Here is a 25,559-nt window from a genome sequence, read left to right as displayed (position 1 = left end):
TCACTCTCATACTGGTATTCCAAAAAAGAAATACATTTACTGAAAATGAACCTTTCCAATGCTGATAGAAGCACACCTCCTGGAAGATAAATCCAAAAAGGTGTGGTAGAATATAAAATATGCCATGCTGAGTGAGACCAAAGATTATTGAGCCCAGTATCTTCCAACAGTAGCTAATAGAGGTGTGAATCGTGTGCCCGATCGTCTTAACGATCGAAATCGTCTGGCAGGAGAAGAAAATCGTGTTTGGCACGATTTTTTAGTTAAAAAATCTTTTTTTCCGATTAGTGCGCACTAACGGGAGTTAGTGCGCACTAACAGAAAATGATACAATTTGACACTTTTCAGGTCAGTTTAGGAATGAATATGTATTCCTATTGGCTGCCCTCTTATTTATTCATGTTACCAAGGTTCCCACTGACAATATATGGGGGATGGGAAATGGAAACAGTTGGTAGCTTGACAAAAAAAGTAATGTGATCAGTCAATGTGACTAGAACTTGTGCCCTAACCCTGATACCAGGGTTAGGGCACAAGTTCTAGTGCCCTAACCCTGGTTGTGATCTTCCTGCACACAGTGCCCTATCCCTGATACCAGGGGTGTTGTGATCTTCCTGCACTCAGTGCCCTATCCCTAATACCAGGAGTGTTGTGATCTTCCTGCACACAGTGCCCTAATCCGGATACCAGGGGTGTTGTGATCTTCCTGCATGCAGTGCCCTATCCCTAATACCAGGAGTGTTGTGATCTTCCTGCACACAGTGCCCTAACCCTGATACCAGGGGTGTTGTGATCTTCCTGCATGCAGTGCCCTATCCCTAATACCAGGAGTGTTGTGATCTTCCTGCACACAGTGCCTTAACCCTGATACCAGGAGTGTTGTGATCTTCCTGCATGCAGTGCCCTATCCCTAATACCAGGAGTGTTGTGATCTTCCTGCACACAGTGCCCTAACCCTGATACCAGGGGTGTTGTGATCTTCCTGCATGCAGTGCCATATCCCTGATAATGGGAGTGTTGTGATCTTCCTGCACACAGTGCCCTAACCCTGATACCAGGGGTGTTGTGATCTTCCTGCATGCAGTGCCCTATCCCTAATACCAGGAGTGTTGTGATCTTCCTGCACACAGTGCCCTAACCCTGATACCAGGGGTGTTGTGATCTTCCGGCATGCAGTGCCATATCCCTGATAATGGGAGTGTTGTGATCTTCCTGCACACAGTGCCCTTACCCTGATACCAGGGGTGTTGTGATCTTCCTGCATGCAGTGCCCTATCCCTAATACCAGGAGTGTTGTGATCTTCCTGCACACAGTGCCCTAACCCTGATACCAGGGGTGTTGTGATCTTCCTGCACACAGTGCCCTATCCCTGATACCAGGGGTGTTGTGATCTTCCTGCACTCAGTGCCATATCCCTGATAATGGGAGTGTTGTGATCTTCCTGCACACAGTGCCCTAACCCTGATACCAGGGGTGTTGTGATCTTCCTGCATGCAGTGCCCTATCCCTAATACCAGGAGTGTTGTGATCTTCCTGCACACAGTGCCCTAACCCTGATACCGGGAGTGTTGTGATCTTCCTGCACGCAGTGCCCTATTCCCTGATAGCAGGGGTGTTGTGATCTTCCTGCACTCAGTGCTCTATCCCTGATACTGGGAGTGCCCTACCCCTGATACTGGGAGTGTTGTGATCTTCTGGCACACAGTGCCCTAACCCTGATACCGGGAGTGTTGTGATCTTCCTGCACACAATGCCCTATCCCTGATACCAGGGGTGTTGTGATCTTCCTGCATGCAGTGCCGTATCCCTGATGCCGAGAGTGTTGTGATCTTCCTGCACACAGTGCCCTATCCCTGATACTGGGAGTGCCTTATCCCTGATACTGGGAGTGTTGTGATCTTCCGGCACACAGTGCCCTATCCCTAATACCAGGAGTGTTGTGATCTTCCTGCACGCAGTGCCCTATCCCTGATAGCAGGGGTGTTGTGATCTTCCTGCACTCAGTGCCATATCCTGATACTGGCAGTGTTGTGATCTTCCGGCACACAGTGCCCTAACCCTGATACCAGGAGTGTTGTGATCTTCCTGCACGCAGTGCCCTATCCCTGATAGCAGGGGTGTTGTGATCTTCTTGCACATATCCCAGTATCAGGGATAGGGCACTGTGTGCAGGAAGATCAGAACACTCCAGGTATCAGGGATAGGGTACTGAGTGCAGGAAGATCACAACACCTCTGGTATCAGGGATAGGGCACTGTGTGCAGGAAGATCACAACACTCCAGGTATCAGGGATAGGGCACTGTGTGCAGGAAGATCACAACACCCCTGGTATCAGGGATAGGGCACTGCCTGCAGGAAGATCACAACACTCCCGGTATCAGGGATATGGCACTGCATGCAGGAAGATCACAACACTCCCGGTATCAGGAATAGGGCACAAGTTCTAGTCACATTGACTGATCACATTACTTTTTTTGTGAAGCTACCAACAGTTTCCATTTCCCATCCCCCCAACCATCACCTCAGTGGGAACCTTGGTAACATCAATAAATAAGAGGGCAGCCAGCCAATAGGAATACATATTCATTCCTAACTGACCTGAAAAGTGTCAATTTGTATCATTTTCTGTTACTCTTAGTGAGTTTCCATTTCCATTTAGTGCATTTCCATTTCCCATCCCCCCCAACCATCACCTCAGTGGGAACCTTGGTAACATCAATAGAAAAGAGGGCAGCCAGCCAATAGGAATACATATTCATTCCTAACTGACCTTTACTGACCTGGAAAGTGTCAATTTGTATCATTTTCTGTTAGTGCGCTAACTCCCGTTAGTGCGCACTAACACAATTTAACGATTTTTAACGATAAATCGTTAGAATTTCTATTGTATTGTGTTCTTTAACGATTTAAGACGATATTAAAAGTATCGGACGATAATTTTAATCGTTGAAAAACGATTCACATCCCTAGTAGCTAATCTGGGACACACTTATCTGGTAGATCCCAGAAAGAGTAGATCCAATTCTTGTTGCTCACTTCCAGAGATAAGCGATAGCTTTCCTAAATCTACCTGGCAAATGATGGTTTATGGATTTTCATCCAGGAACTTGTCTAAATCCTTTTTAAACCCAGCTATATTAGGTGCCTTGACCATGTCTTTTGGCAACAAATTCCACAGCTTGATCGTGCTTTGACTGAAAATGTTTTTTTTCCCAATTTTGTTTTAAATGGATTGTCCCCTAATATTAGTACTACATAAGAACTAGGAGGTGGATTTTATAATTTTGCGCAAGCGCGTACCTTTGTTTGCGCACCAGGCGTGAACAAAGGTACGCTGGATTTTATAAGATACGCGCGTATCTTATAAAATCCGGGGTCGGCGCATGCAAGGGGGTGCACATTTGTGCAACCTGCGCGCGCCGAGCCCAGCGCGCACTGCCTGTTCCCTCCGAGGCCGCTCCGATTTCGGAGCGGCCTCGGAGGGAACTTTCCTTCGCCCTCCCTTCCCCTACCTAACCCACCCCCCCGGCCCTATCTAAACCCCCCCCTTACCTTTGTTGGCAGATTTACGCCTGCTGAAAGCAGACGTAAATCTGCATGCGCCAGCGGGCTGCTGGCGCACCATCACCCGACCCGGGGGCTGGTCCGGAGGCAAGGCCCCAGGCCCGCCCCCAAAATGCCACGTCACGCCCCCAAAACGCCGCGTCATACCCGGAACACCCCGACACGCCCCTTTTACGAAGCCCCGGGACTTACGCATGTCCCGGGGTTCTGCGCGCGCCGGTGGCCTATGCAAAATAGGTGCGCCGGCGCGCGAGGGCCCTGCGCACATAAATCCGGCTGGATTTACGCGTGCAGGGCATTTAAAATCCGGCCCATAGTGAATAGTGAATTTTATATCAATTGTAATGAAACTTGGGAGAAGAAATCATCAAAAGGGGGAAAGGGTTGACTGGTACTTTAGAAAATGGCAAAGTGGCATAAAAAAAGTGGCATAAAGTAGCCTAAGGCTTCGCAAAGGGGTAAGAGGCTTACAGGATTGGCAGGAGTTCCCTTTTTGCAATGTAAGTGAAGCAAAGAAGCAGTAAGAGGAAAAACACCTCAAGGTTTAGAAAGAGAATGGCTGCCGAACAATAGTATCATGAACAGTTGATGGCAACACGAGAGGCAAAGTGGCACCAAAAGTGGAATCAGGAAACTAAGGCAACATGAAGGGGGAATGAAGCAGAAAATATGGCAGAAAAATCCCAAGGTACAGACAAAGGGACCAAGAATCAGAAAGAGTGGTGTCAAAATAAAGAATTCAAAAGCATGGGAGAGGTGCACAGCAGCACCCCAGATTGGCAAGAAGTCCTCAAAGTGTAAGAGCTGGAGTATGCCAGGAAGATACAGGCAGAAATAAGTTAAGAATACAAAGGTGTAAAATCTGCACATGGCAGGAAGGCTGAGTGGCATAAAGATCTGAAGGTGTAGGATGAGGGGCATAGCATTAAGACAGAGTGGCATGGGAGATACCAGTCATTCCGTTGAAGCATGCAGTCAATACAGAGGGCGGACAACTCTTCCTGTCAAAATATGGCTGCACCTAGATGATCCACCAGTCTTAGTAGGATATGTTTGTATCACGGAGTAAACCCCACACTCATAGCTGGGTAGTAGGTAGGTACCTAAATGCACAGTACAGAGGAACTTCTAGTGGTCCATGAAATCAGTTATGGCTCATGAAGTGGTGCAAAAGAATGGATAGCCATAGCAAGAGCAAGAAATGGCAAGAAGGTGAATACCATAGACAAAGATTGGTCTTAAAATCCTGTAATGCAATCTATGGCTAGGGCCTCAGTGGTAATGACTGGAACATGGCATGAGTAGTTGTAAGTGACAGGCCTCAGTGGTCAGGGTTAGAAAATGGCATGCCGCAGCTGCAAGTGACATGGCATGTAGTAGTTCTAAGTGACAGGCCATATTTGTAAGTGAGAGGTCTCCTTGGTAATGGTTGGAACATGACATGCCATATTTGTAAGTGACAGACCTCATTGGCAAGGGTTGGAATTTGGCATGCCTTAGCTGCTGTAAGTGAAGGTCCAATAAAGCAAATCGGAAGGCGGTCCCACGTAGCCAAGGCAAAAAAACAAAGAGACAACCTTATGCCATGGAAAGATTTTATTAATTTATTCTAATACAGAGCCCGACTCCGGCCGAGTTTTGCCAATTAAGGCTGCATCAGGGGAAGACTTCTGATGGCAAAGAAACTACATAGGTATATTCTTATGTAGTAATACTGTCAAGTCAAATTTCAGTCTTGATCATGCATACAACTCTCTCCGCTTCGCGAACTGACAGCGTATCTCGCTCAAAATTATGTTGTTTAAGAATAGGGCAAAAATAAAACCGATGTGTATTTTGCCTTCTATTTCACAACCTCTCAAATGCAATAGGACAGGTCCTCGCGATGCTAAAAAAAAAAAAAAAAAGAAAAAACAAACAGTATCAAGGTACCAAGAGAAAAAGAAAAGGCAGGATACAACTTAAAAACAAAGACCATCATATTATAGAGACATCAGCGTTCACTAAATTGTTGTTCCTATATACATCAGGAATGCTTAGCGTTTATACAAAAGTGTCCCTTAATTGTATAATCATTGGTCTCACAACAATTTTTTGAAAGTATTTTTTTCTTTTAAGCTTTGCTTGAAAAATTTAAAACAACCATAAAAGGGTAAGGGAGTGAACTTATCTTCAAGTTCAATGGCTGAAATGCTCAAATTAAAAAAAACTGATGGGAACAGCGAATAAATTATTTTATTCTAGCCCGCAGAAGCACTCAACACACCGCATGTATCGAATCTTTGTCGGGAGCAACGGGCCTCAAAAACAATGAAACTTCTTTCTTCCTGAAGGCCACAATGGACAACACTTCATCTGATGTATCCCATCAAGTCACGGTCGGCAAAAGGGAAGACAGGGAAGTCATACCTCAGTGGGGGTGTAAACACCACCCTTGACGCATGATTCTACTGACCTCTCCTACCCGCTTCGCATCAATAACTGATTGGAGACAAAGCAGGCAGGGGAGGTTGGTAAAATCAGGCCTCAGGATTGGTGTTTGCTAAATACCACCACTAAGGCATGACTCCACTGACTTCCTCTGCCTGCTTCACCACCAACAGTTGTTGAGGAGAAGCAGGCAAGGGAAGACAGAGGAGTCATATGTCAGTAGGGATGTGAACACCACCCCTAAGTCCTATTTCCACTAACTTCACCTGCCTGCTTTGTCTCCAAACAGTTGTTCAGGTGAAGCAGGCTGGGGGGGGGGGGGGGGGGCAGTGGAATCAGGCTTCAGGGGTGGTGTTTGGCAAATATCATCACTGACCTCCCCTGACTGCTTCGCCCCAAACAGCTCTTGAGGAGAAGCAGGCAAGGAATGACAGGGGAGTCATACCTTAGTGGGGGTGTAAACACCACCTCTGAAGCCTGATTCAAATGACCTCCCCTGCCTGCTTCGCCTCAACAGCTGTTTGGGGTGAAGCAGGCAGGGGAATTCAGTGGAGTCATGCTTCAGTGGTGGCATCTGGGGAAAGGAGACAGAGGATTTCAGAGGAGTCATGTCTCGGAGGCAGAGTTTGTTAAAAGGAGGCAGAGGAACTCAACACGGTCATGCCTTGGAGATATGTTTTTTTAAAGGAGGCAGAGGAACTCAATGGACTCATGCCTCGTTGGTAGTGTTTGCTAACTGGAGACAGAAGAACTCAGCAGAGTCATGCCTCTGAGATAGAGTTTGTTAACAGGAGGCAGAAGAACTCAGCACAGTCATGCCTCAGAAGTAACGTTCTTAACAGGAGTCTTAGCAACTCAGCAGAGTTCTGCCTCGGAGGTGGCTTGAGCATGCAGACAAACTCAGTGCAGTTGAGCATGCAGACAAACTCAGTGCAGTTGTGCTTGGAAGAAGGCAGGCATACCAAGGATGGTGTGAGGAGTATGGCAGGGTAAGTCTTTTGATAGATGTGACTTCCATGCTGTTGGTGTAGGAGTACTTCAGTGTAAGGCTGCTGTAGGATCGGCTGCTAGACCCCTGTGTTGCTCATGTTGGGGTACAGAAGTAAAAGGCTGCTACTGGATGTCCTGTCAGACCCCTATAGTGTTAGGTCCCAGTGTTTTTCTTGGGAATGTGTCAGGAGGAAGAAAGCTGAGTTAGACCCAATTTGTGGATGGCGACAAGTCAGGAGGCAGCAGAGAGTGACAGGTCTCAGTTTAGTGAACGGGAACACGTCTTCATGCAGACGGAGAGTGTCAGTGCATGTTGGTCCCTGTGATGTTGGTAAGAGCAAGGCAAGCAGATTTTGTCAATGTATGTTGGCTCTGTGATGATTTTGTTGACTCAGCATTGCTGTGTTGTAGCCCTTGGAATCAATTTTCAGACCATGGAGGCAGAAGATTATACTTCTAATAATTGAACACAGCAATAATATTCCTATGTGTTGCTATTACCAGCAGGTGGGCAATGGTTACAGGAGATCCTTAGTATTATTATCATTAAAAAAAAATGTTGGCATTATTAAATAGTTCCAAACTGGCTGATACTTAACTTATAAAGTAGGATAATCAGATTGCCTACTTACTACAGAATTACTACGGAATTACTACAGATTTCCTACTTACTTCCTACATACTACGGAACCTTCACTGGCTGCCAATAAAATCAGAATATTGCAAAAGGTTCTTACCACAATTCACAAAACCATTCACGATCAGCAACAACTTGACCTCCAGATTCCACTCAAATTCTACTCATCCTCAAGACCTATCAGAGAAGCGTATAAAGGTACCCTGCAAGTCCCCCCAACGAAATCCACTCATCTATCAACCACCAAAGAACGAGTATTCTCTACAGTGGGTCCAGCCATTTGGAACAATATGCCTACAGACCTCAGACTAAACCCTGCCCTCGAACCTTCCGAAAAAAACTTAAGACCTGGCTTTTCCTCCAGGCCTTCCCTTAACTTTCAAAACCATTAATTGTCAACTGGACAGGACTCCGCTTACCGGACTAATTTTCCCCGCCACGTTAAACGTCATATTTATGCCTCTGTTTCTTGGTCTCATTGCCTCATCTAGTTTCAGTTATTCTGTCCTTTACCTCTGGCTAACCTAGCCCCCAAGTTATTAATTCCTTGTTATATATAACTTTCGCCTCTGGTTAATAGATGTTTAAGTTCTACCCCTTGTTTACATGTAAACCGATCTGATATGAAATCTTTTCATGAAGGTCAGTATATAAAAGTGTTAAATAAATAAAATAAATAAATTTCCAAAACCAGGAGAACTATCCACTAAACTCAGACTTGTGCCATAAACATCAATGAGGACAATTTTCCATGCTCCAAAGATTGAAATAGTGGCTATAGACCACCATGCCTAATCATTGAATATTTCGACCATCTTAATGTTCAACGAAATTTTTTCCCAATGCTGTGGCTCACAATTTGCTTTTGATAAATAGTCTGCAGTCACCCTGCGGCGAGATTTTATATAAAAACCCTGCCTGACGGTTTTTACTATCGATTGCGGCTGAATCTTTGATGACACACTCCACAGTCACATATTTCCTATCCGTGTTTTGATGATACAAACTGAATGAAGTGATCTTCACAATTGGTGCTACATGGCATTACCATACATTTCAAAGTAGAGATTTATGATTAAACAGGTTGTATGTTATAGTGGATGCACAAATACTGTGGCTTCGGCCCTGCAGGCGCACAATAAGTCCTGCTAACATTGATTGCCCCTGAGGTAGCTCTCGACTAAAGAGCGAAACTCGACCAGAGTCGGGCAAATTTTAATAAAGGGCTTTTTCCATTATCCAACACTTTTTTTTAAACAGGGCAACCTGAGTAACCTTCTTACCCCATGGCTACCCAGCACTCCAACTGACTCCCTCACAGATTACATTTGAAAGAAGAACTTGAACAAGTTTGCATTATTAGTTTTGCCTCTATGGCAATTTTCTTTTCAAATCGTCTCTTGGCCTGTTTTATTAATCATTTACATCAAAATTGCCAATGCTTAAGTTCTTTCCTATTTTCCTCATTTGGATCTACTTTCTATTTCCTGAAAGATAACAGTCTTTCACCTCACAATTTAACTATGCTGGCATTTGTTTGGTCTTCCTTTGCTAATTTTTAATGTGTAGAATACATTTTATCTTGGCATCCAATATGCTATTGTTAAACAATGTCCACGTTTCATGCAAACTTTTAACCTTCGTAAGAACCCCTTTTAGTTTTTTGCTAATTTCCTCATTTTATCATAGTCTCTCTTTTTAAAGTTAAATGCTTTTTCAGTAGTTTTACTTAATGTCCATCCTGCAGTGATTATGTCAAATTTGACTGTATTATGATCACTATTGTTAAGCAGCCCCACCATTGTTACCCCTTGCCCATTCCACGGAGGACTAAATCTAAAATAGTTCATCATCTTATTGGTTTTAGGACCTGGTACTCCACGAAGCAGTCCAGAAACTTTATCTCCGTAGCATGTGCTGATGAGACATTTACTCAATCAATGAGGTAACTGAAATCTCCCTTTATTATAGTATTGTCACTTTATATGTCTATCTAATTTCTGTTAGCATGCCACTGATTCTTCATCCTGGCCATGCAGATGCTATATACACCCACTGCTATACTCTTCCTGGTACGGTCTCCTTCCAACTCCCCAAAAATAAGCGCTGGCACAGATTCATTGTGGTTTCCAGACTCTGTTCTGACAAACATACCAGCCAAAAATACAAAAATGAAGATGAAAAAGGGAATTAGAAGCCTTAACCTACTTCCTAACTCCTTACTTTCCAAATCTGAGGACAGAGATTATAAAACTCATAGACCTTGAGTCTATAGCTCTTGCCTAATACACAGCAAAACTTTGCTGCCTGTGGGCTCTCTACTCACTTTCTAAAAAGAACAAACTACTGCTATCTCGAATTCTCTTTGGGGAGTATTACCCTGGCATGTACCACTGTAACATACCCTTTATGGGATGCATAGCATATAGTGTTCTCATTCCATGCACCTTACATTTACAAATCTTTAACTAAAAGAAAAATGTATACTTTTTTTTTCTTTAACAAGGAATCCGTTTTTCAATGTATTACATTTTTCAAAGATCAGCAAGTGGAATTCTAACTCAGTAATGGCTTTGGAGTTTTAAAGTATTTTTGTTTACTTTTTGCCTGTGTAAACATCAGACTGTATGAAATTTGACTGCATACCATGCAGAGTACACAAGGGAAAGGCAATTGATGTATCTGTTACTTACTAACTGGTTTATTTATTCAAGGCAAAATAAATATTTTTTACAAGCCACAGCTGTTATTTTGTAAATATTATAATGGCCCTTGTTAAATAGAGCTGATTTACAGATAACTTCAGAGGCAATTTTTGTCCTGTGTATGACCGTGCAACAGGATCTTTTTCCTAAAATTCTATGCAAGAGAGACCAATCTGTTGATAGAGCTATGGTATATTTTATTACCATACCTACTCACAAGTAGGACTGAGACTCAGATTTTCAGGCTCATGACTGGGTTTTAAGAACTTGGTTTTCTTGAATCTATTGCTTCAATCAATTTTTCACTACCTGTAAAAAACCTGTGGGAAGTACATTGTGATTTATTGGCTCTTTTATCACCATTATCACTGTTTTGCTGCTCCAATAATGCAGCAAAACAATGACCACTTTTAATTTACAATATTTAGAATTTCTAGGTTCTGTGTAAGAAGCAGGATAAAACTGGCTAAGGGTGGTTTTCTTGAATCTATTGCTTATTTGTTTTTCAGCTGTGCATACAGTTAATAAAAAAACAGCCATATAAAACTGCACAAAGTGCCCTATCTACTAAGCATTTTTCATATGGGCAGAAAATGGGAGAAAGTCTTAAGTACATAAGACCCTAAGTCTGTGTGACAAAGAGAAGAATTATATTATTATGAAATTATCATGCAAGATTCAACAAGTCATCACTTATGAGTATCTGTAGAATAATTAGCATAATGTATTTATAAAGGAAACACTGTTAACATCCCCTTGTTTTGAATTGGGTTTCTAACCTTCCTGTAACATTTTTTAAATTTCTTTTGGTTTTTTTATTCCCTTAAAATAAATGGAGTGTCTGATGTTTATATTTTAAAATGACACTTTAGTACCGTTAGCCTTAGGCATTACGTCACTTCCTTTAACTTTGCAGAGTGCTCCGGGCTCCCTGCCACTATGTAAGTGAGGCAGGAAATATTCAAATAATTAATGGACCAATGCACACATTTAAGTATTCAGTTGACAATTGATTGATGGGCTGTCTGCTCACTGCTTCTTCTACTTCAGAACTGCTTTGTGCTTCGATACTTAAAGCCTATAAAAGTTGAAATTTTCTTGCATGTCAGTAGGGCAAACTAACTCAGATACTATAATTAAGATTATATTATTAGGGTTTCCTCATACAATCTAATCACATTTTAGGATGTGATTAGATTGTATGAGAAACCCTATGCTCTAACAAGTGAGACCCAAAATTGGAATCACAACCACCTGAAAACCCTCAAGGCTTTCTTTAAGGATCTGTCTTCCAGAAATGAAAAAAAAAATATCAGAAAATCTGCTACAAAGCAATTACACTGAATGCACTACACAGCTAGCAATGTAAGCAAAACTGTGGATTTGATTTGATAATTTATGGTCACAAAATTGAAACCTTTTAACATTTAACCTTCTAGCAAATTAAATCAGCTTGTACTGATAAAGGGAGAAATGACAAGTCATTGGAATCTGAGTGCCATCAAACAAAGGATGGTTTAAGATTGCTGTTTCTGTTAGAAATGATAAATATAGTTTAAGACTATAAATACAATTAAACAAAATATAAAATAATTTTGTACCAGAAAAAAAACTTAGTGAAAACCCTCATCATGTCTGTGAGCGTGACTTTCAAACCTGTTTGCTCTACTGCATTTGCGTGTGTAAATGGACGTGCAGAGATTAATCCTAGTATTTTATAATCTGTGCAGTGGGAGCTGTGCAATTTATGAAATGCCACATAATTCTGCTCTGAGAGCATGCGCGTATGTTTCAGTCTGCACAAATATTTCCATAGCAATGAAAGAGTTTATTTTCTCACCTATCGGGCCGATACAGTAAAAGTCGTGGGAGAGCCAGCAAGCGCCCGCTCTCCTGACGCGTGCACAGGCCAGTGTCCTGGGCGCGTGATTCAGTATCGGCCTGTATGCAAATTAGGGCCCGCGGTAAAAGGAGGCGCTAGGGACACTAGCACATCCCTAGTGCCTCCTTTTTGACAGAAGCGGCGGCTGTCAGCGGGTTTGACAGCCGACGCTCAATTTTACCGGCATCGGCATCGGTTCTCGAACCCGCTGACAGCACAGTTTTTTCTGCTTTTCTGTACACTTTCCTGGTGCCGGCCGAAATTAAAATGTGTGGCTTGGCTGCATATTTTACTTTCTGTATCGCGTGGGAATGACTAATAGGCTCATTAACATGCATTTGCATGTTGCGGGCGCTATTAGTTTCAGGGGGGTTGGCTGCGGGTTTTCCACGCGCTATTACCCCTTACTGTATAAGGGGTAAAAATAGCACGTGGAAAACGCGCAGCCAAACGGGGGGCTAACAGTGCGCTCAGCCTGAGCGCACTTTACTGCATCAGCCCGTATGTGATAAACATTTGCGTGGAAATTTTAAATGCTAAATAAAACTTAACATGAATGCATAATAACTCCAATTTATATGTGGAGGCTGGTGTTTTGTAAAGTATACGTGCATACCATTTTGAAAATACTTGCACGTGTACTTGAAATCACCGATATCTCCGCCAGCTCACCCAGTCCACCTCCAGTTCATCTAGACCCTCTAGCACTTCACTCTGAACCCCCACCAGTTCAACAAGGCCTTCCATCCAAAACTGCAGACAGACATATTCGATTTTACTGGCATGATTCAATTAGCAGTTGTAAAAGTGTACAAATAAGTTTGATAATTTATACTCAGATTTCTCTTATAAAATAGCAACTTCCATGCATGCTTCTTGGTCCTGCCCCAAAATGCCCTTAGACTACCCCTAGCTTGCCCCTTATTTGCACTAGTAACATGTGCACGCGAAACCAAAAATATTCTTGTACGGTCAGTGTTTATAAATTAACATATGTGAATGCATGGTACTTACACACAAATATGCTATTTTTCTACATGGAACCCCTTTGAAAATGTACTCATAAAAGTTTAATATATTCTAGCAAAAACTGCACAAAAAATGTACAGCAGTCATACAAGGTACAGGGTATTAAATACTTAAAGGTTAGACTGCTCTCAATGTTTTTAGTAAAAGAGCTAAACTATATCTGTTGGGCATCAAGTAAAGATTTCTTTAAATTGTTTTGTTGCTTTTATTAATAATAGAAGACAACGATGTTTGCTGTTTTCTGTAGTTTAATAAAGAAGAGATGCCTGCAATGAATCATGTTCTCATCACGCTCTACTTCTAGGACTTGTATAGTTCAGTTTAGCTTAGATGAACTATATATTAAGAGACAAAGCACAGATGCATTTTTCAAGTTTACCTTTAGGCAACTGAGACATAAAAGGAGCTGACTAGTTAGAAACATCACTATACAACCTTGACTGACAATTTACAATTTACAAGAAGGGTGTGGCTATTAAAGTCAGTGGAGCAGGAATAAGCACAGGTTCTCTCTGATACACATTTACAACCTGTCATTCAGGCTCTCAAGTGCTTTGTTGCATAGGCATAGCAAGAGCTAACATCACATTTTATGGTGTTTATGCCCAGAAGCCTTTCAAAGACTGGCCAGCCATATCAACACTTCAAAAACATAGATTAATTAGTCGGATGTACATGTAAAAGGACAAATGAAATCCGAAAACAAGCTCTGTACAAGCAGGTACACATATATAACTGAGTTTTTAGAAGCAAGGAAGAAAACACAGAATATACATTTTAAAAGGAAATAAAATATAGGTGATTAAAACAGATATGCCAGCTCACTCCATGTTATCAGGAATAATATCAGCCTGTCTTGAAGTTTTTATTTTTTAACTCTCACCTGTTAACATTCTGGGATTAGAGCTCTGTGCTACCACTATACTTGCAGATGAATTAATAAAACAAGACTTCCTCAACAGTAACCTGATGGCTTGGATTAGGAAGTCTGCTGTAAAACTGCTTTTAGTAGTTTTCTTCTTTTGCACCTCCAGGTAGAGGGTGTAGATGTACTAACCACTTACAATTTGGTTACCAAAGTTTGAAATAAGCTTTCGGGATACCACATGAACACTAGCCTCTCATTACTGGCACAAAGATTTTTTTTCTGCTAAACGGAACCTATAAACTGAAAAAATGTTTGACAGCAGCTGAAAGTATTGTCACTTTTAAATATTTTGAATCCTAATTTTAATAAATTATGTATCAAATTTTAAAAGAAAGAAGAATGGCTCATGGCTACAAATTTTGGCCAGACAGCAAAAAAGATCAAATGCCATATGAAATTTTACATCTGACCAGAGTGCATCCATAATGAATACATACTATATAATAGATACTGCACAGAGAAGTGGACTGCTGACTGCAATTTATTGATGCCTCAGTGGTGAAACATAATGACAAGCACAGGGTCCCCTCTCACCAAAGTAGCATTAGAAATTGGAGACAATCTTCATAAAAAAAAACGGGAAGGAAATTGCGAGGGTTTTGATAGGCCCAATTCTTGCATAACTTGTCAGGAATGTCTTTGCTCACGGCAAGAGCTGCACCTCCCTGCTTCTTCACTGCTGACGGCTTAGGCTCCTCATATGTCTATTCAGCTTCACTGAGGTCAGACAATCTGGAGCCTAATCAAATACTAGGGTTGCCAACTGGTTCCATTATTTCACGACAGACTGATCCAGTCCAGCTTTTTTAGCATTGCACGCATGGAGCTGTAGTTTTGATTTCCAAAAGCAAAGCTGGACTACAAACTACTCTTGTGCATAAAATGTCAGCATTTGATTCGTGGCCATGGGTGAACGCATTGTTAAGCATACATAATCCAACAGGAGCTCTGCACTCTTCTTAGAGGGACTGATTAGAAGTCCCTGGTGTATGACATGTTCGGCCTGCCAAAATGAGAGAGCAAGCTTTTTCGGTGGCTACTCCAGAGATCTGAAATTCTCTTCCTTTTGAGCTACATATGGAAGGCTGTACAAAAACTTTTAAAGGGTTGTTAAAAACCTACTTGTTTCGTCTTGGCTTGCACATTATAAGGTGAATTTTAAAAGCCGGGGAGATGCGCACACAAGTTGGGCCACGGCACGCCAAGCGGATTTTAAAAGTCGTGTGCGTACGCGCAAACTTGCTGCTATGCGCACAAATGAAAGGGGTGGAGTGTGGGCGTTCCTGGATTTCACTTTGAAATTTGCACGTAAATATTTACGCGCATAGGCACGCGCCTGGGTTCCCTGTCAAGTAACTTCTGCTATGGATGGTGTGTAAGTAGTAAAACAATAAGATAAAGGCAGATCTGCGGTGTTTTAAAGGTAGAGGCTAGCAGGGGAGAAGGGAGGTTATTAAACTAGGGGGGGGGTTGGAAATCCTGTCCCTTACCTGGGCGAACTGGGAACTAACTGGGAAAACTGGTAATGGCATCGGCGCACGTGTCTATTAAAATCCCCTCTCTTATGCAGTAGAAGCAGCATTTATATGCATAAGTGCTTGTCCACTTAAAATTACGCGCACATGTGCATGCGGTCAGGCTATTTTATAACATATGCGCATATATGTGTGATTATTATAAAATGGTCACGTTCCTGGGTGCGGGCCAATGAACATGTGCGCCAGCGTACCTGTTTAAAAGTTACCATCTTAGACTATTGCTTACAAAACTGTGATCTGTTTATTTTATGATTTGATGTTGTTAATGATGGCTCAGTTTTATGTGGTTTTATGGTGTATGTTTTTCTGCTCACCCCTTAGGCCTGTGGCATTGGCAGTCCAGAAATACTAAAAAAAAACCCCCAAAAACCCTAAATAAATAATTAAATAAATAATAAAGAAGTCCACGCATATAAGTGAGCAAATTCAGGGACTGGATTGGTGTTTCCTGGAAAAATGGAACTAGTTAGTAACTGTATCAAATATACTGCTCTAGATATTAAAACTGCTGCAAAAAAATTAAACTACTAATTACAGAAAATAGCAAGAAAACATGGGAAAAACTGACAATGGGAAGAACAATTTTAGAATCTGCAATTTCATTAAATCTTAACTTTTGTAGGTGCCACGTATGCCAAGTCAATAATCATTCATGGGAAATGTTATCAAAATTTTGCTCCCTAATTCTCAACTAAAATATCCTACTGCAGGTGAAAAAAAATGGGTAATTTTTGCACTGCAGCAAAACTAAAGTTAATTCTTGAGAAATCCCTATCCATATGTCCTCTTTCCACCTGAGCATAGAGGAGGTCATTTTCAAAGAGTTACACAGGGGATGCATGCATAAAATAAGTATGAACGCACACAAGTAGCATGTATGCGAGTATATCCTATTTCATAAACCTTGAGAGTATGTGAACACTTGCAGTGCTATGTGTAAATGTTAACAGGGGAAAAAAGGCTGGTTAGGGGTGCTCCAGGATGGGGTTCGTAAGTGCACACACAAACTGCTATTTTGTAAGCAGTACACACACATACATTACCAAACTTGTCTGTATGCTTTTCTACCTGCCTATTGACTCATGCAATTTAAATCACGTATCTTTCTTTGTAGTTTTTGGGTGGGAGGTCTGGGTTACATGGGTTACATGGAAGTGCTGGAGGTATCAGCACCCTGTTGATTGAAAGAAGTCACAAGTATTTTCAGAGACAGCGTGTGCATATTCTATAAAATGCCCACTTCTACATTTCATGCTGGGTTATTACGCACGCATTGTTATAATTATTACGCAAGTAAAATATATGTATATAATTTTATAAAATGTGTAGAAAAAGCACGCATTCCCTGCATTAAAAATATACGCATGTACTGAAATATGTGCACATATTTAGGGGGACAAAACTATACAGTATTTTATAAACTGTGCAGCTCCTGCCACACAGGTTATAAAAATACTACCGTAAATCTCTGCAGGCCCCTTAACTCCTGCAAATGGTGCACTGTGTAGTTTTGAAAGTTGGGCTCATATGTTTTAGTTATTTACTGTCTGAATTTAGAGCAAGAACGTTTTGCTAGTCTGAAGCCAGGATAATCTTCTCCTCCTATCTCTAGCTGCCATCTTTTACTGCACTAAGTAAGCATGTGTATAAATCCCAGCTCTGTGGTATGACAGCCATATGATTTGCAGTGTGTATATACATTTGTGTGAGGTAGAACAAGAAGACTGGAGTGAGTTCAGGTTTCCTTTCTGCCTTCAATTACTGTACAAGTTACCTGTCAGCCACCTGTTCCTGAATATTTCCATAAATCTTTGTAATTGCTTCAAGGAGAAAAATAGTGTACTTTAAAAAAAGCTGAAAGCAGACACTATATTTACTGAAGCTCTGATTTATGAAAAGTCATACTCTTAGAGATGAATTTTCAAAAAATAGCATGTGCGCACGCAAAATAGCACACATGCGAGTGTACGCTATTTTAAAAACTGCCACATATGCGCATATAACAGGGACTGTAAGTCAATTTGTGTGTGCAAAAAAGGGGCAGGTCAGTGACATTTCGGTGAGGGACTAACATTTACATATGTACGCTGCTATTTTACAGCCTGCCAAAGTGATGTGTGTAAATCTTTTACTTGTGTATATTTACTCCTGCTGAATACCTGGTGTAAGTGATCAGAAACATCTTAAAAGTGAAAAAATGACAGGGTGGGAGGTCTGGATGAAATGGTGGCCTTCAGCTAAAGAGCCAGGAAGCTGTTCACGAGCTTAAGATGGATTGGGTGAACTGGTAGACCTTGATAAAACTGGTTATTTCATTGCCTCGCATATGTTATAAAATCCTCTGACTTATGAGTGTAAAAGCAGACTTACAGGGGGTAAATTCTTCTAAATAATGAGAGCAAAATCCATTTACATATCCCTTTAAAATTCAAAGTACAAATATGCAGGTATAAAATTTGCAAACACTTATCTGGCTAAGTAGCATCTTCTCCGCTATTTAGATGGACAAATGTGAAGTTATCTGGATAAATAGCACATTTGTTAGACCTTTCCAGCTATCTTACATACTCAGATAAGTCTGTTAGACAGAGAAGTAGCGCTTTTCAGAGTTATCCGACTCTGCCGCTACTTAGCGCATAAATCATAACTTTTCCAGATAAGTGATGCTACTTTTCTGGAAAGGTCTGAAATTGTGCAGCTCATGGTTTTTACTAAGCAATTAGGTTAGCGTACAGATGTACTCGTATTTTATAACCTGCGCATATCGGGGCAGATTTTCAAAGGGTTACATGCGTAACCCCGAAAACGCGCGCCAAGCCTATTTTGCATAAGCTCGGTGATGCGCGCAAGCCCCGGGGCTTTGAAAAAGGGGCGGGAAGGGGGCGGTCCCGAGTCCTCCGGCACAGCGGCTGTGCCAGGGGATGGCGCACCAGCAGTTGGCCGGCGCGCGCAAGATACGCCTATCAGAGGCAGGCGTAACTCCTGAAATAAAGGTAGGGGGGGATTTAGGTAGGGCTGGGGGGTGGGTTAGATGGGGGAAGGGAGGGGAAGGTGGGGGAAGTGGAAGGAAAGTTCCCTCCAAGGCCGCTCTGATTTCGGAGCGGCCTCGGAGGGAATGGGGAAGGCCATCGGGGCTCCCCTAGGGCTCGGCGCTCGCAAGGTGCACAAGTGTGCACCCCCTTCCGCGCGCCGACCCCGGATTTTATAACATGCGCGCGGCTGCGTGCGCATGTTATAAAATCGGGCGTACATTTGTGCGCGCCGGATAGCGCGCACAAATGTAGGCCATGCGCGCAGGTTATAAAACCTGCCCCATCGTGTCCACGCAGGTTATAAAATACAGTAGAAAATGTGCGTGCACCCAAATACACACGTATATGGGCTCACGCGAGCAGTTTCGAAAATTATCTTCCCTGGGTTTGCAATGATTTTTTTTTTTTTTTAGCAAAATGTAAAAAAACCTGTAACATTTCTCAAAATGTTGGTTTGCAAAACCTTACCTATTCAAGGTGTGTGTGTGTGTGTGTGTGTGTGTGTATTAGGGATACATTCTCCAACAAAGTTATGCATCTTCTGTGGCGACACGGAGAAGGAGGGAAAAGGGGATGGAGGGGCCTATGAGGCATGAATCGCCTGGTAAGGTCAACATTCTTGGCACTTCTAGCTGCCCGCCTGGCTCACAAAATGCTGGGTCTTCCAAAAACCTGGCATTCCACTCACCCATCGCCTCATTTTCAAAACTTGTGTGCAGGCTCTGATGATCTCACATGTGCCAACATTAGCAGAGCCATGCTGTAAATTTAGAAAATGAGCCCAGTGCTGACATTACAGAGGGAGTGACTTACCGGGAGGGAGGTCAGTGATGGCGTGATTGCTTTGGGTTGACAATCTCTGTTCTATAATACCTTAAGATATTTAGAGGGTAACTTTCAACAATGTTCATGAGTCATCATATACTTGCAGAAGTGGGCATGGGGAAAGTTATACCTGCATTTTATAAATTGTGCAGTCACCACAGAGTATACAAAATATTGCATATCTGCGCCTTGGAAGAACACTGTTATGTTTCAGTGCACACATAGTTTTGTAATACAGAGAGCTGCGTGCTTTCTGCACCTATTTTCCATCTAAATTAATCGTAACTTGTGTATGCAATTATTGTAGTTTATGCACAGAGGCAGGTATTTTATAATGAATGTGTGCACCCTGCTTATCAAAATACTTACTTGTGCATGCACTTGCAATCACTAGTTCACCAACTCCTCCACCAGGTCACCAAAACTCTCCAGAAACTTCACCCTGACCCCCCTCCCCCCTGCTTAACCCAGTCCTCCCACTCAAAAACTGCAAACAAAAGAAAAGTGAGATTTCTGCTCCATGACTCAATTGGCAGCTGTAAAAGCATCTGCACAAGTTTGTAATGTATGCACGTACACTGCTTACAAAATATTAACTTGTGCACCCTCATGCTACTTACATGTGTAGCTTGTAATTTTAGGTATGGAGACCTTTTGAAAATTACCCCCTTAGCCAGGATTCATCATTCCGTGTGGAATGATGAAGCCTGCGCTAAAGGGGGCGGGGGTGAAGAAGGGGGCGGGCGGGCGATAGCCTGCAGCCGATTGCACCATGGTGGTGCGATTTGCTGGCCAACTCCATAACAGGTGGTGCTATTCTGCCACCAACTCCTCCCTAACTCTGCCCCTCCTCCTCCACTCCTCCTAATTTTAATATTTCCGCTGCAAAAAGGCCCTTTTCGCATGCGATAAGCGCCTTATCGGGTGTGTTAGGCCCTAATGAATGTGATAAGTGCTTAGAAAATAACCCCCTTAGAGAGCAATTTTCAAAGCAATTGACCTATCTGAAAATTTCCCACCTCTGAGAGACTAAAAGTATATATGGGCTTCCATAATGTGTGTACTTTCAGCCAGACAAAATGAAACATTCCTAGGGATGATTAGGTTGGGGGAGAAAAACAGCAATTGCATTTGGCATTTTCAAAAGTACATGTACTATTTCACTCTACTTTGGCTGCCCACGTAAATAGCAGCTGGAAAGCATATGGGCACTTTTTAGCTGCCAGGGTACACGGTAAATTTTGCAACTACATGGGCTATTTAAAAATTGTCTTGAAATGTCCTGTGCAAACTTACATAGCAGGGTTATAACAAATCCCCCTCTAATGGTGAGAGACACAACTATAGCTGATAAAAGATAGGAGCTACTGCAATTTAACCCACATGAAGGGTCTGTGCTTGGCTGATCCGTAAACTGCTGCCTCCAGACCTGGTTGTTGGTTTTAATTCCAACAGAGTCACATGACTATGGATTTGAATTACTTTAACTTAGATTATTCTATATATGTGTGGTGTAAATCAATATACAAACATGAATAACAAATACAATGATAGATTAAATTTATTTATGTGCTCAGCACTAGGCAAGGAGGAATACTGAGGTCCAAAGATGAGGATTAGGATGCTGCCTCCCAAGATTCTTTACTGCCATGTAGAGCTGTTTCTTTTGGCTCAAGATTGGGTTCCTCCATCACTCTCTCAGCTGAAGACCGTTGGTTATAGGCAGAAAAGCCGGAACGACACAGGAGCATTTGGCAGTTGGCAGTCCAGAGTGGGGCAGCTATAATGTTGGAGCCAGAGCTTGTTGATGCCAGTTGAGAGAAGGGAACGTCTGGCCTGAAGCAGAGGTTTCCCCCAGCTCTGATGGCTGTGAAACTCCCCTCCCTCTGATTCCCGAACGCAGCAATGAGGGAGTGCGTCCATAGATGGAACCTCAATGCTGATAGGCTTTGTTCTGGGAGGGCCACCCGGGAAGACCGTTGGTTATAGGCAGAAAAGCTGGAACGACACAGGAGCATTAAGGAGAGACCAGAATGGAACAGGCCTTGTTGGCGAAAGGGGGAGATGGCGGAGATCTGAATCCACGAGGAGTAGGGGTGCAGCAGTTATCCCGAGTACCATCTGGGTCTGTCGCATGGGAGACTATCATCACACTGGAACAAACTGTGAATAAGGGAACGGAGAACGTGGAATTATCCCTAGGAGCCCTTAATGAACAGTTCATCAGACTGGAAATCATTGCAGTCTAGCATATTGGTAAACTGGAGGTGCATCTCATGTCTGCTCAGAATGTGAATGTCAGCATTGTATGAGCCAATATGACTCAATGCAAAATAGAAATGCTGGAAAATAGGATGAGATGAGCATACTTAATTTCCCTCAGCTTCCAATGACCAGTCTAACTGAGCTGTTCAGAAGATATCTGGGAATGTTTTTTGTACCACCACTGAACACAGCAAGAAGCAAGTGGGAGAACTGGCGGCTTCAATGAGCAAGACCAAGTAGCTACGGACAGCCTGGATTCAATAGCATTCCTTGAGGGAGCCTGAGGAGGGAGCCAGCCATGCCACTCTCTTGGTTTCTTTTGTTTTTGAAACAGGCAAGAGTTCTGTAATGAGGCTTTGCTTCTGAGTCAGGAATAGTTTGTTTAAGGGACAAAAAGTGTTGAGTTTTCCTGATGGTATTAGGTCGATGCAGAGCAAGTGGAAAGCATTTTTACAGATGCATCAGGAAGTAATTTCTTTAGGCGTGAATTTTTGCAATACCCTTGTAAATGTTTGATTAAGCCAGCTAATATGCAATCATGTCTATTTTGACTCTAAACAGCTTAGAAAATATCTTGATGCCAAGATTACAGTACAGTCTGCTGCTGGTGATTTAGCTATGCTGGACCAGTATAATTTTTTGGGGTGAGTTCATAGCAAACTTTGCCTGTTTTTGTTTGCTTGTTGAGTTACTTATATTACTATGTTACATCTTCTTCCTTTATTATATAATTGGAACTTTCACTTTTGGAGGCTTCATAGAGGGCAAGAATTTGCGTGTTTCTTGAACTGTATTTTTTTTCCTTTTGCTTGAATTGCAATGTGCAGTTTCTAAATTTGTCACTCTAATTTCATGCAAATATGTACTAGTGAGTTATTTGTAAAAATTGTAGAAATAAAAAGTTTAAAAAAAAAGATGGAGGAATATGTAATGAACCCCCCCTCTATTGACAAGAGATAATTACAGCTGAGGAAAGAGAGCTGAGCTACTACATCCCAACCAAATGGGAGGACATCCTTCTGGTGCTCAGTATGATGAATCAAAATTGAAGATTAACTTAGTTTTAGTTCTGATACTTAATTTTGAGAAAAGCCAAATGAATTTAGAACAAGTGCTAATATGGAAAACTGTAAAAAGGGTCACACTGTTAAGGTACACTTCCTTTCTTTTAACACCTTGCAGCTCATTTCCTCTAAAACTGAAATGTCTTCAGTAACAATCCAAACCCATATTATACACTATTTCCTGCAGATGAAGGTCTAAGTTTATGAAAAATATAACTTTTCTAATAATTGCTTTTGAAGACTTGAGTATGTTTTATCAACTACAGGTTCAAAAAATCATATAATTATATCCTTGATCGATACTATCTCGTCAAAACTCCCTCCAAAAATAGGTTTATAAGCAATCCCACTGTGAACATTTTGCAAATATGATCATGAATTCTTGCAGAATTTCTCTAGACTTTCCTTGCTCTGGAACTAAAATCACTCAAGTCTCTTCCCAGCTGGGCTCTCTTTAATGCTCTGTCCAGCACCATGAAAAGCAGAATGGGAGAGGACCTTGGCTCAGACACAGAATGAAGCTTCCGCAGAAAGAAAATTGCAACAAAGCAGAAAATACATTCCAGGGGCAAACATTTTCTAGAAAAGCAAAAAAAAAAAAAAAAAATAACCATCGAGGAAAATTTGCAACCCTCCTGCGTCCACACTTTTTCCAGGGGCGCTGTTAATGAGGATGTGGGTGCGTGTAGGAAGAAAGGGGCTCTGGCTTCACATTGCAAACTGGAAATATGTTATTACACTTAAAAACAACTTGTTAAATTAAAATGCTATTTATGTTCCCATTGTTATAAAAAAAAAAAAAAATTAAGCATTCAAAAAATGTTCTGGGAATCAAAAAAGTTAGAGAATTTGTTTTTAAAGTAAAAGTTAATTTTTAAATCATTTTCACTGTATGTTCAAATTTTCTGTTGGCATTTCAGTTAAACTACAGTCGTTACTAAAGCCAAGGCTGGTCCAATATCGCCCTCCAGAAACTATAGCACTACCAAAATGACCTGTAAACTCTCTTCACATAGCTCTGCATTTAAACATTTAGCAATTACACATTTGTTGAAAAGACATTTTAAAACTCGCAGGGTCATTAATCAAATCACGTTAGGGCCTTATCGCAGGTGTTAGGGCCATAATGCATGCGATAAATAACGCACCGCGAGATGTGTGTGCACATTCTAAAAATTTAGTTAAAAGGGAGGAGTTTGTGAAAATGAGGGTTGTTTACCGCTGTGTGCGATTTAACACTGGAAATAACTAGAAGGAGAGAGAGAGGGAGTTTCTGGGAAGGCACACATATTAGTCAACTTTTTATACCACTGTAAGAGGGGCAACTAGTAACTCGGTTTGAGGTTTTGGTGGTGGCCTAGGTTTTGGGGGCAGTTTTATATGCACAGTCAGAAGTACGAACAGCACAATACATATCAGTGAAGATTACATGTGATTTGGAGTGATGAAAGGTACACAAAGATGAGCCTTATAAAGAATATCTCTCTCTCTTTCTCTATCACCAGAAGCAAACAGCACATGTTACGGTATCTTGAAAATTACCCTAATCACGCCCCCCTTTTTTTTTTTTTATCATGGGTGCTATTCCAGCAAAATTTATAGCAGAATGATGAATCTAGGTCTTAGGGAGGGTAATTTTATAACAGCCTGTGTCGGACTAAAGTCTGATTGTAGAAAGTATACATCGATTTTAGTTGGAATTTTCAAAGTGAGCTTATTCACACAAGTCTGCTTTGAAAATCAGCAGGTATGCGGGGAACCCTGGTGGCATATACTCAAGCTTGCAACTTAACAGCTGTAAATATGTTTGTGTGTGTGTGTGTGTCTGTAGATTTACCACATACATTCAAAAATCAAAAGTATGTATGTAAATGGTTTTCCCACCTCCAACTCTGCTCCCTGGAATGTGAAATCACACACTTTTACATGCACAATTGCTGGGCAATCTTCAAAAGACCAAATACGTGTTTAAAACAGAGTTTCATGCATGTAAATTCTTTTGAAAATGTCATCCCGCAATATACACACAGTTACATCTTGCAGTTTGATGAACCATATGAGCAAACAAAAACTCTACTTCAATACCATCTACACTGTAGAAGGTACAGTCCCCAATGGCAGGGAACGTCCTTATTTTTTCCCTCCGTGGTTACAAGGGATATGCCTGTTAGTGCCCTTCTCTTTCGTTTTTGCCATCTCTCACTTTTGATTATAATAATCAGTAAGACCCCTGCCGTCAGAGGATCCTGTGACTAGATGAATCATGTCCTAGCAAATCCTCCCAGCTACAGGAGCAGCACAGGCTTGAGATGAAGTAGAGAGACAACAGCACTCAAAAGAAGGAAAAAGAGAGTCTTGGGAGGATCCATCCCAATTTACTAGAAGGTGGGATAATACACCTCCGCAAACCTATCACACATCCCTCGCCTTGAGCACCTACTACATTTTTAAGGTGGTCTCACTTCCATTTTTTTAGATTTTTTTTAAACGTGAAGTTTTGCAGCAAAGAGAACCCAACCTAATTGTCAAATATAAATGACAAAAGGAAACACAGAAGAAGGGTTTGCTTTTTTTTTTTTTAAATGTTTGGTTTAGATATATATATTTTTTTTATTGTATTGGACCTTCCATTTCTATTTAAAATACCAGTGCAAAACGAGAGAAAAGT

The 25,559-nt window shown here is 41.7% G+C and overlaps 1 protein-coding gene across 2 annotated transcripts in view; it reads right to left on the bottom strand.

The window, feature by feature from the left end:
* The window catches only part of WDPCP (WD repeat containing planar cell polarity effector), a 714,814-nt gene that overhangs the window by 93,857 nt on the left and 595,398 nt on the right, over positions 1–25,559 (bottom strand). The window contains exon 15 of one of the 2 annotated variants that reach the window (XM_029593663.1): positions 5,200–5,454. The exons of the other annotated variant lie outside the window; for it this stretch is intronic. Within the exon in view, the coding sequence (XP_029449523.1) occupies positions 5,306–5,454 (149 nt within the window). The 3' untranslated portion in view covers positions 5,200–5,305. Of the gene's footprint in view, positions 1–5,199; positions 5,455–25,559 lie in introns of those variants that run through there. 2 annotated transcript variants of the gene reach the window in all.

This window comes from Rhinatrema bivittatum, chromosome 3 (genome assembly GCF_901001135.1).
Source record: "Rhinatrema bivittatum chromosome 3, aRhiBiv1.1, whole genome shotgun sequence".
NCBI lineage: Eukaryota > Metazoa > Chordata > Amphibia > Gymnophiona > Rhinatrematidae > Rhinatrema > Rhinatrema bivittatum.
Note: the sequence above shows the minus strand (reverse complement) of the source record. Positions and strands in the feature narration are given on the sequence as shown.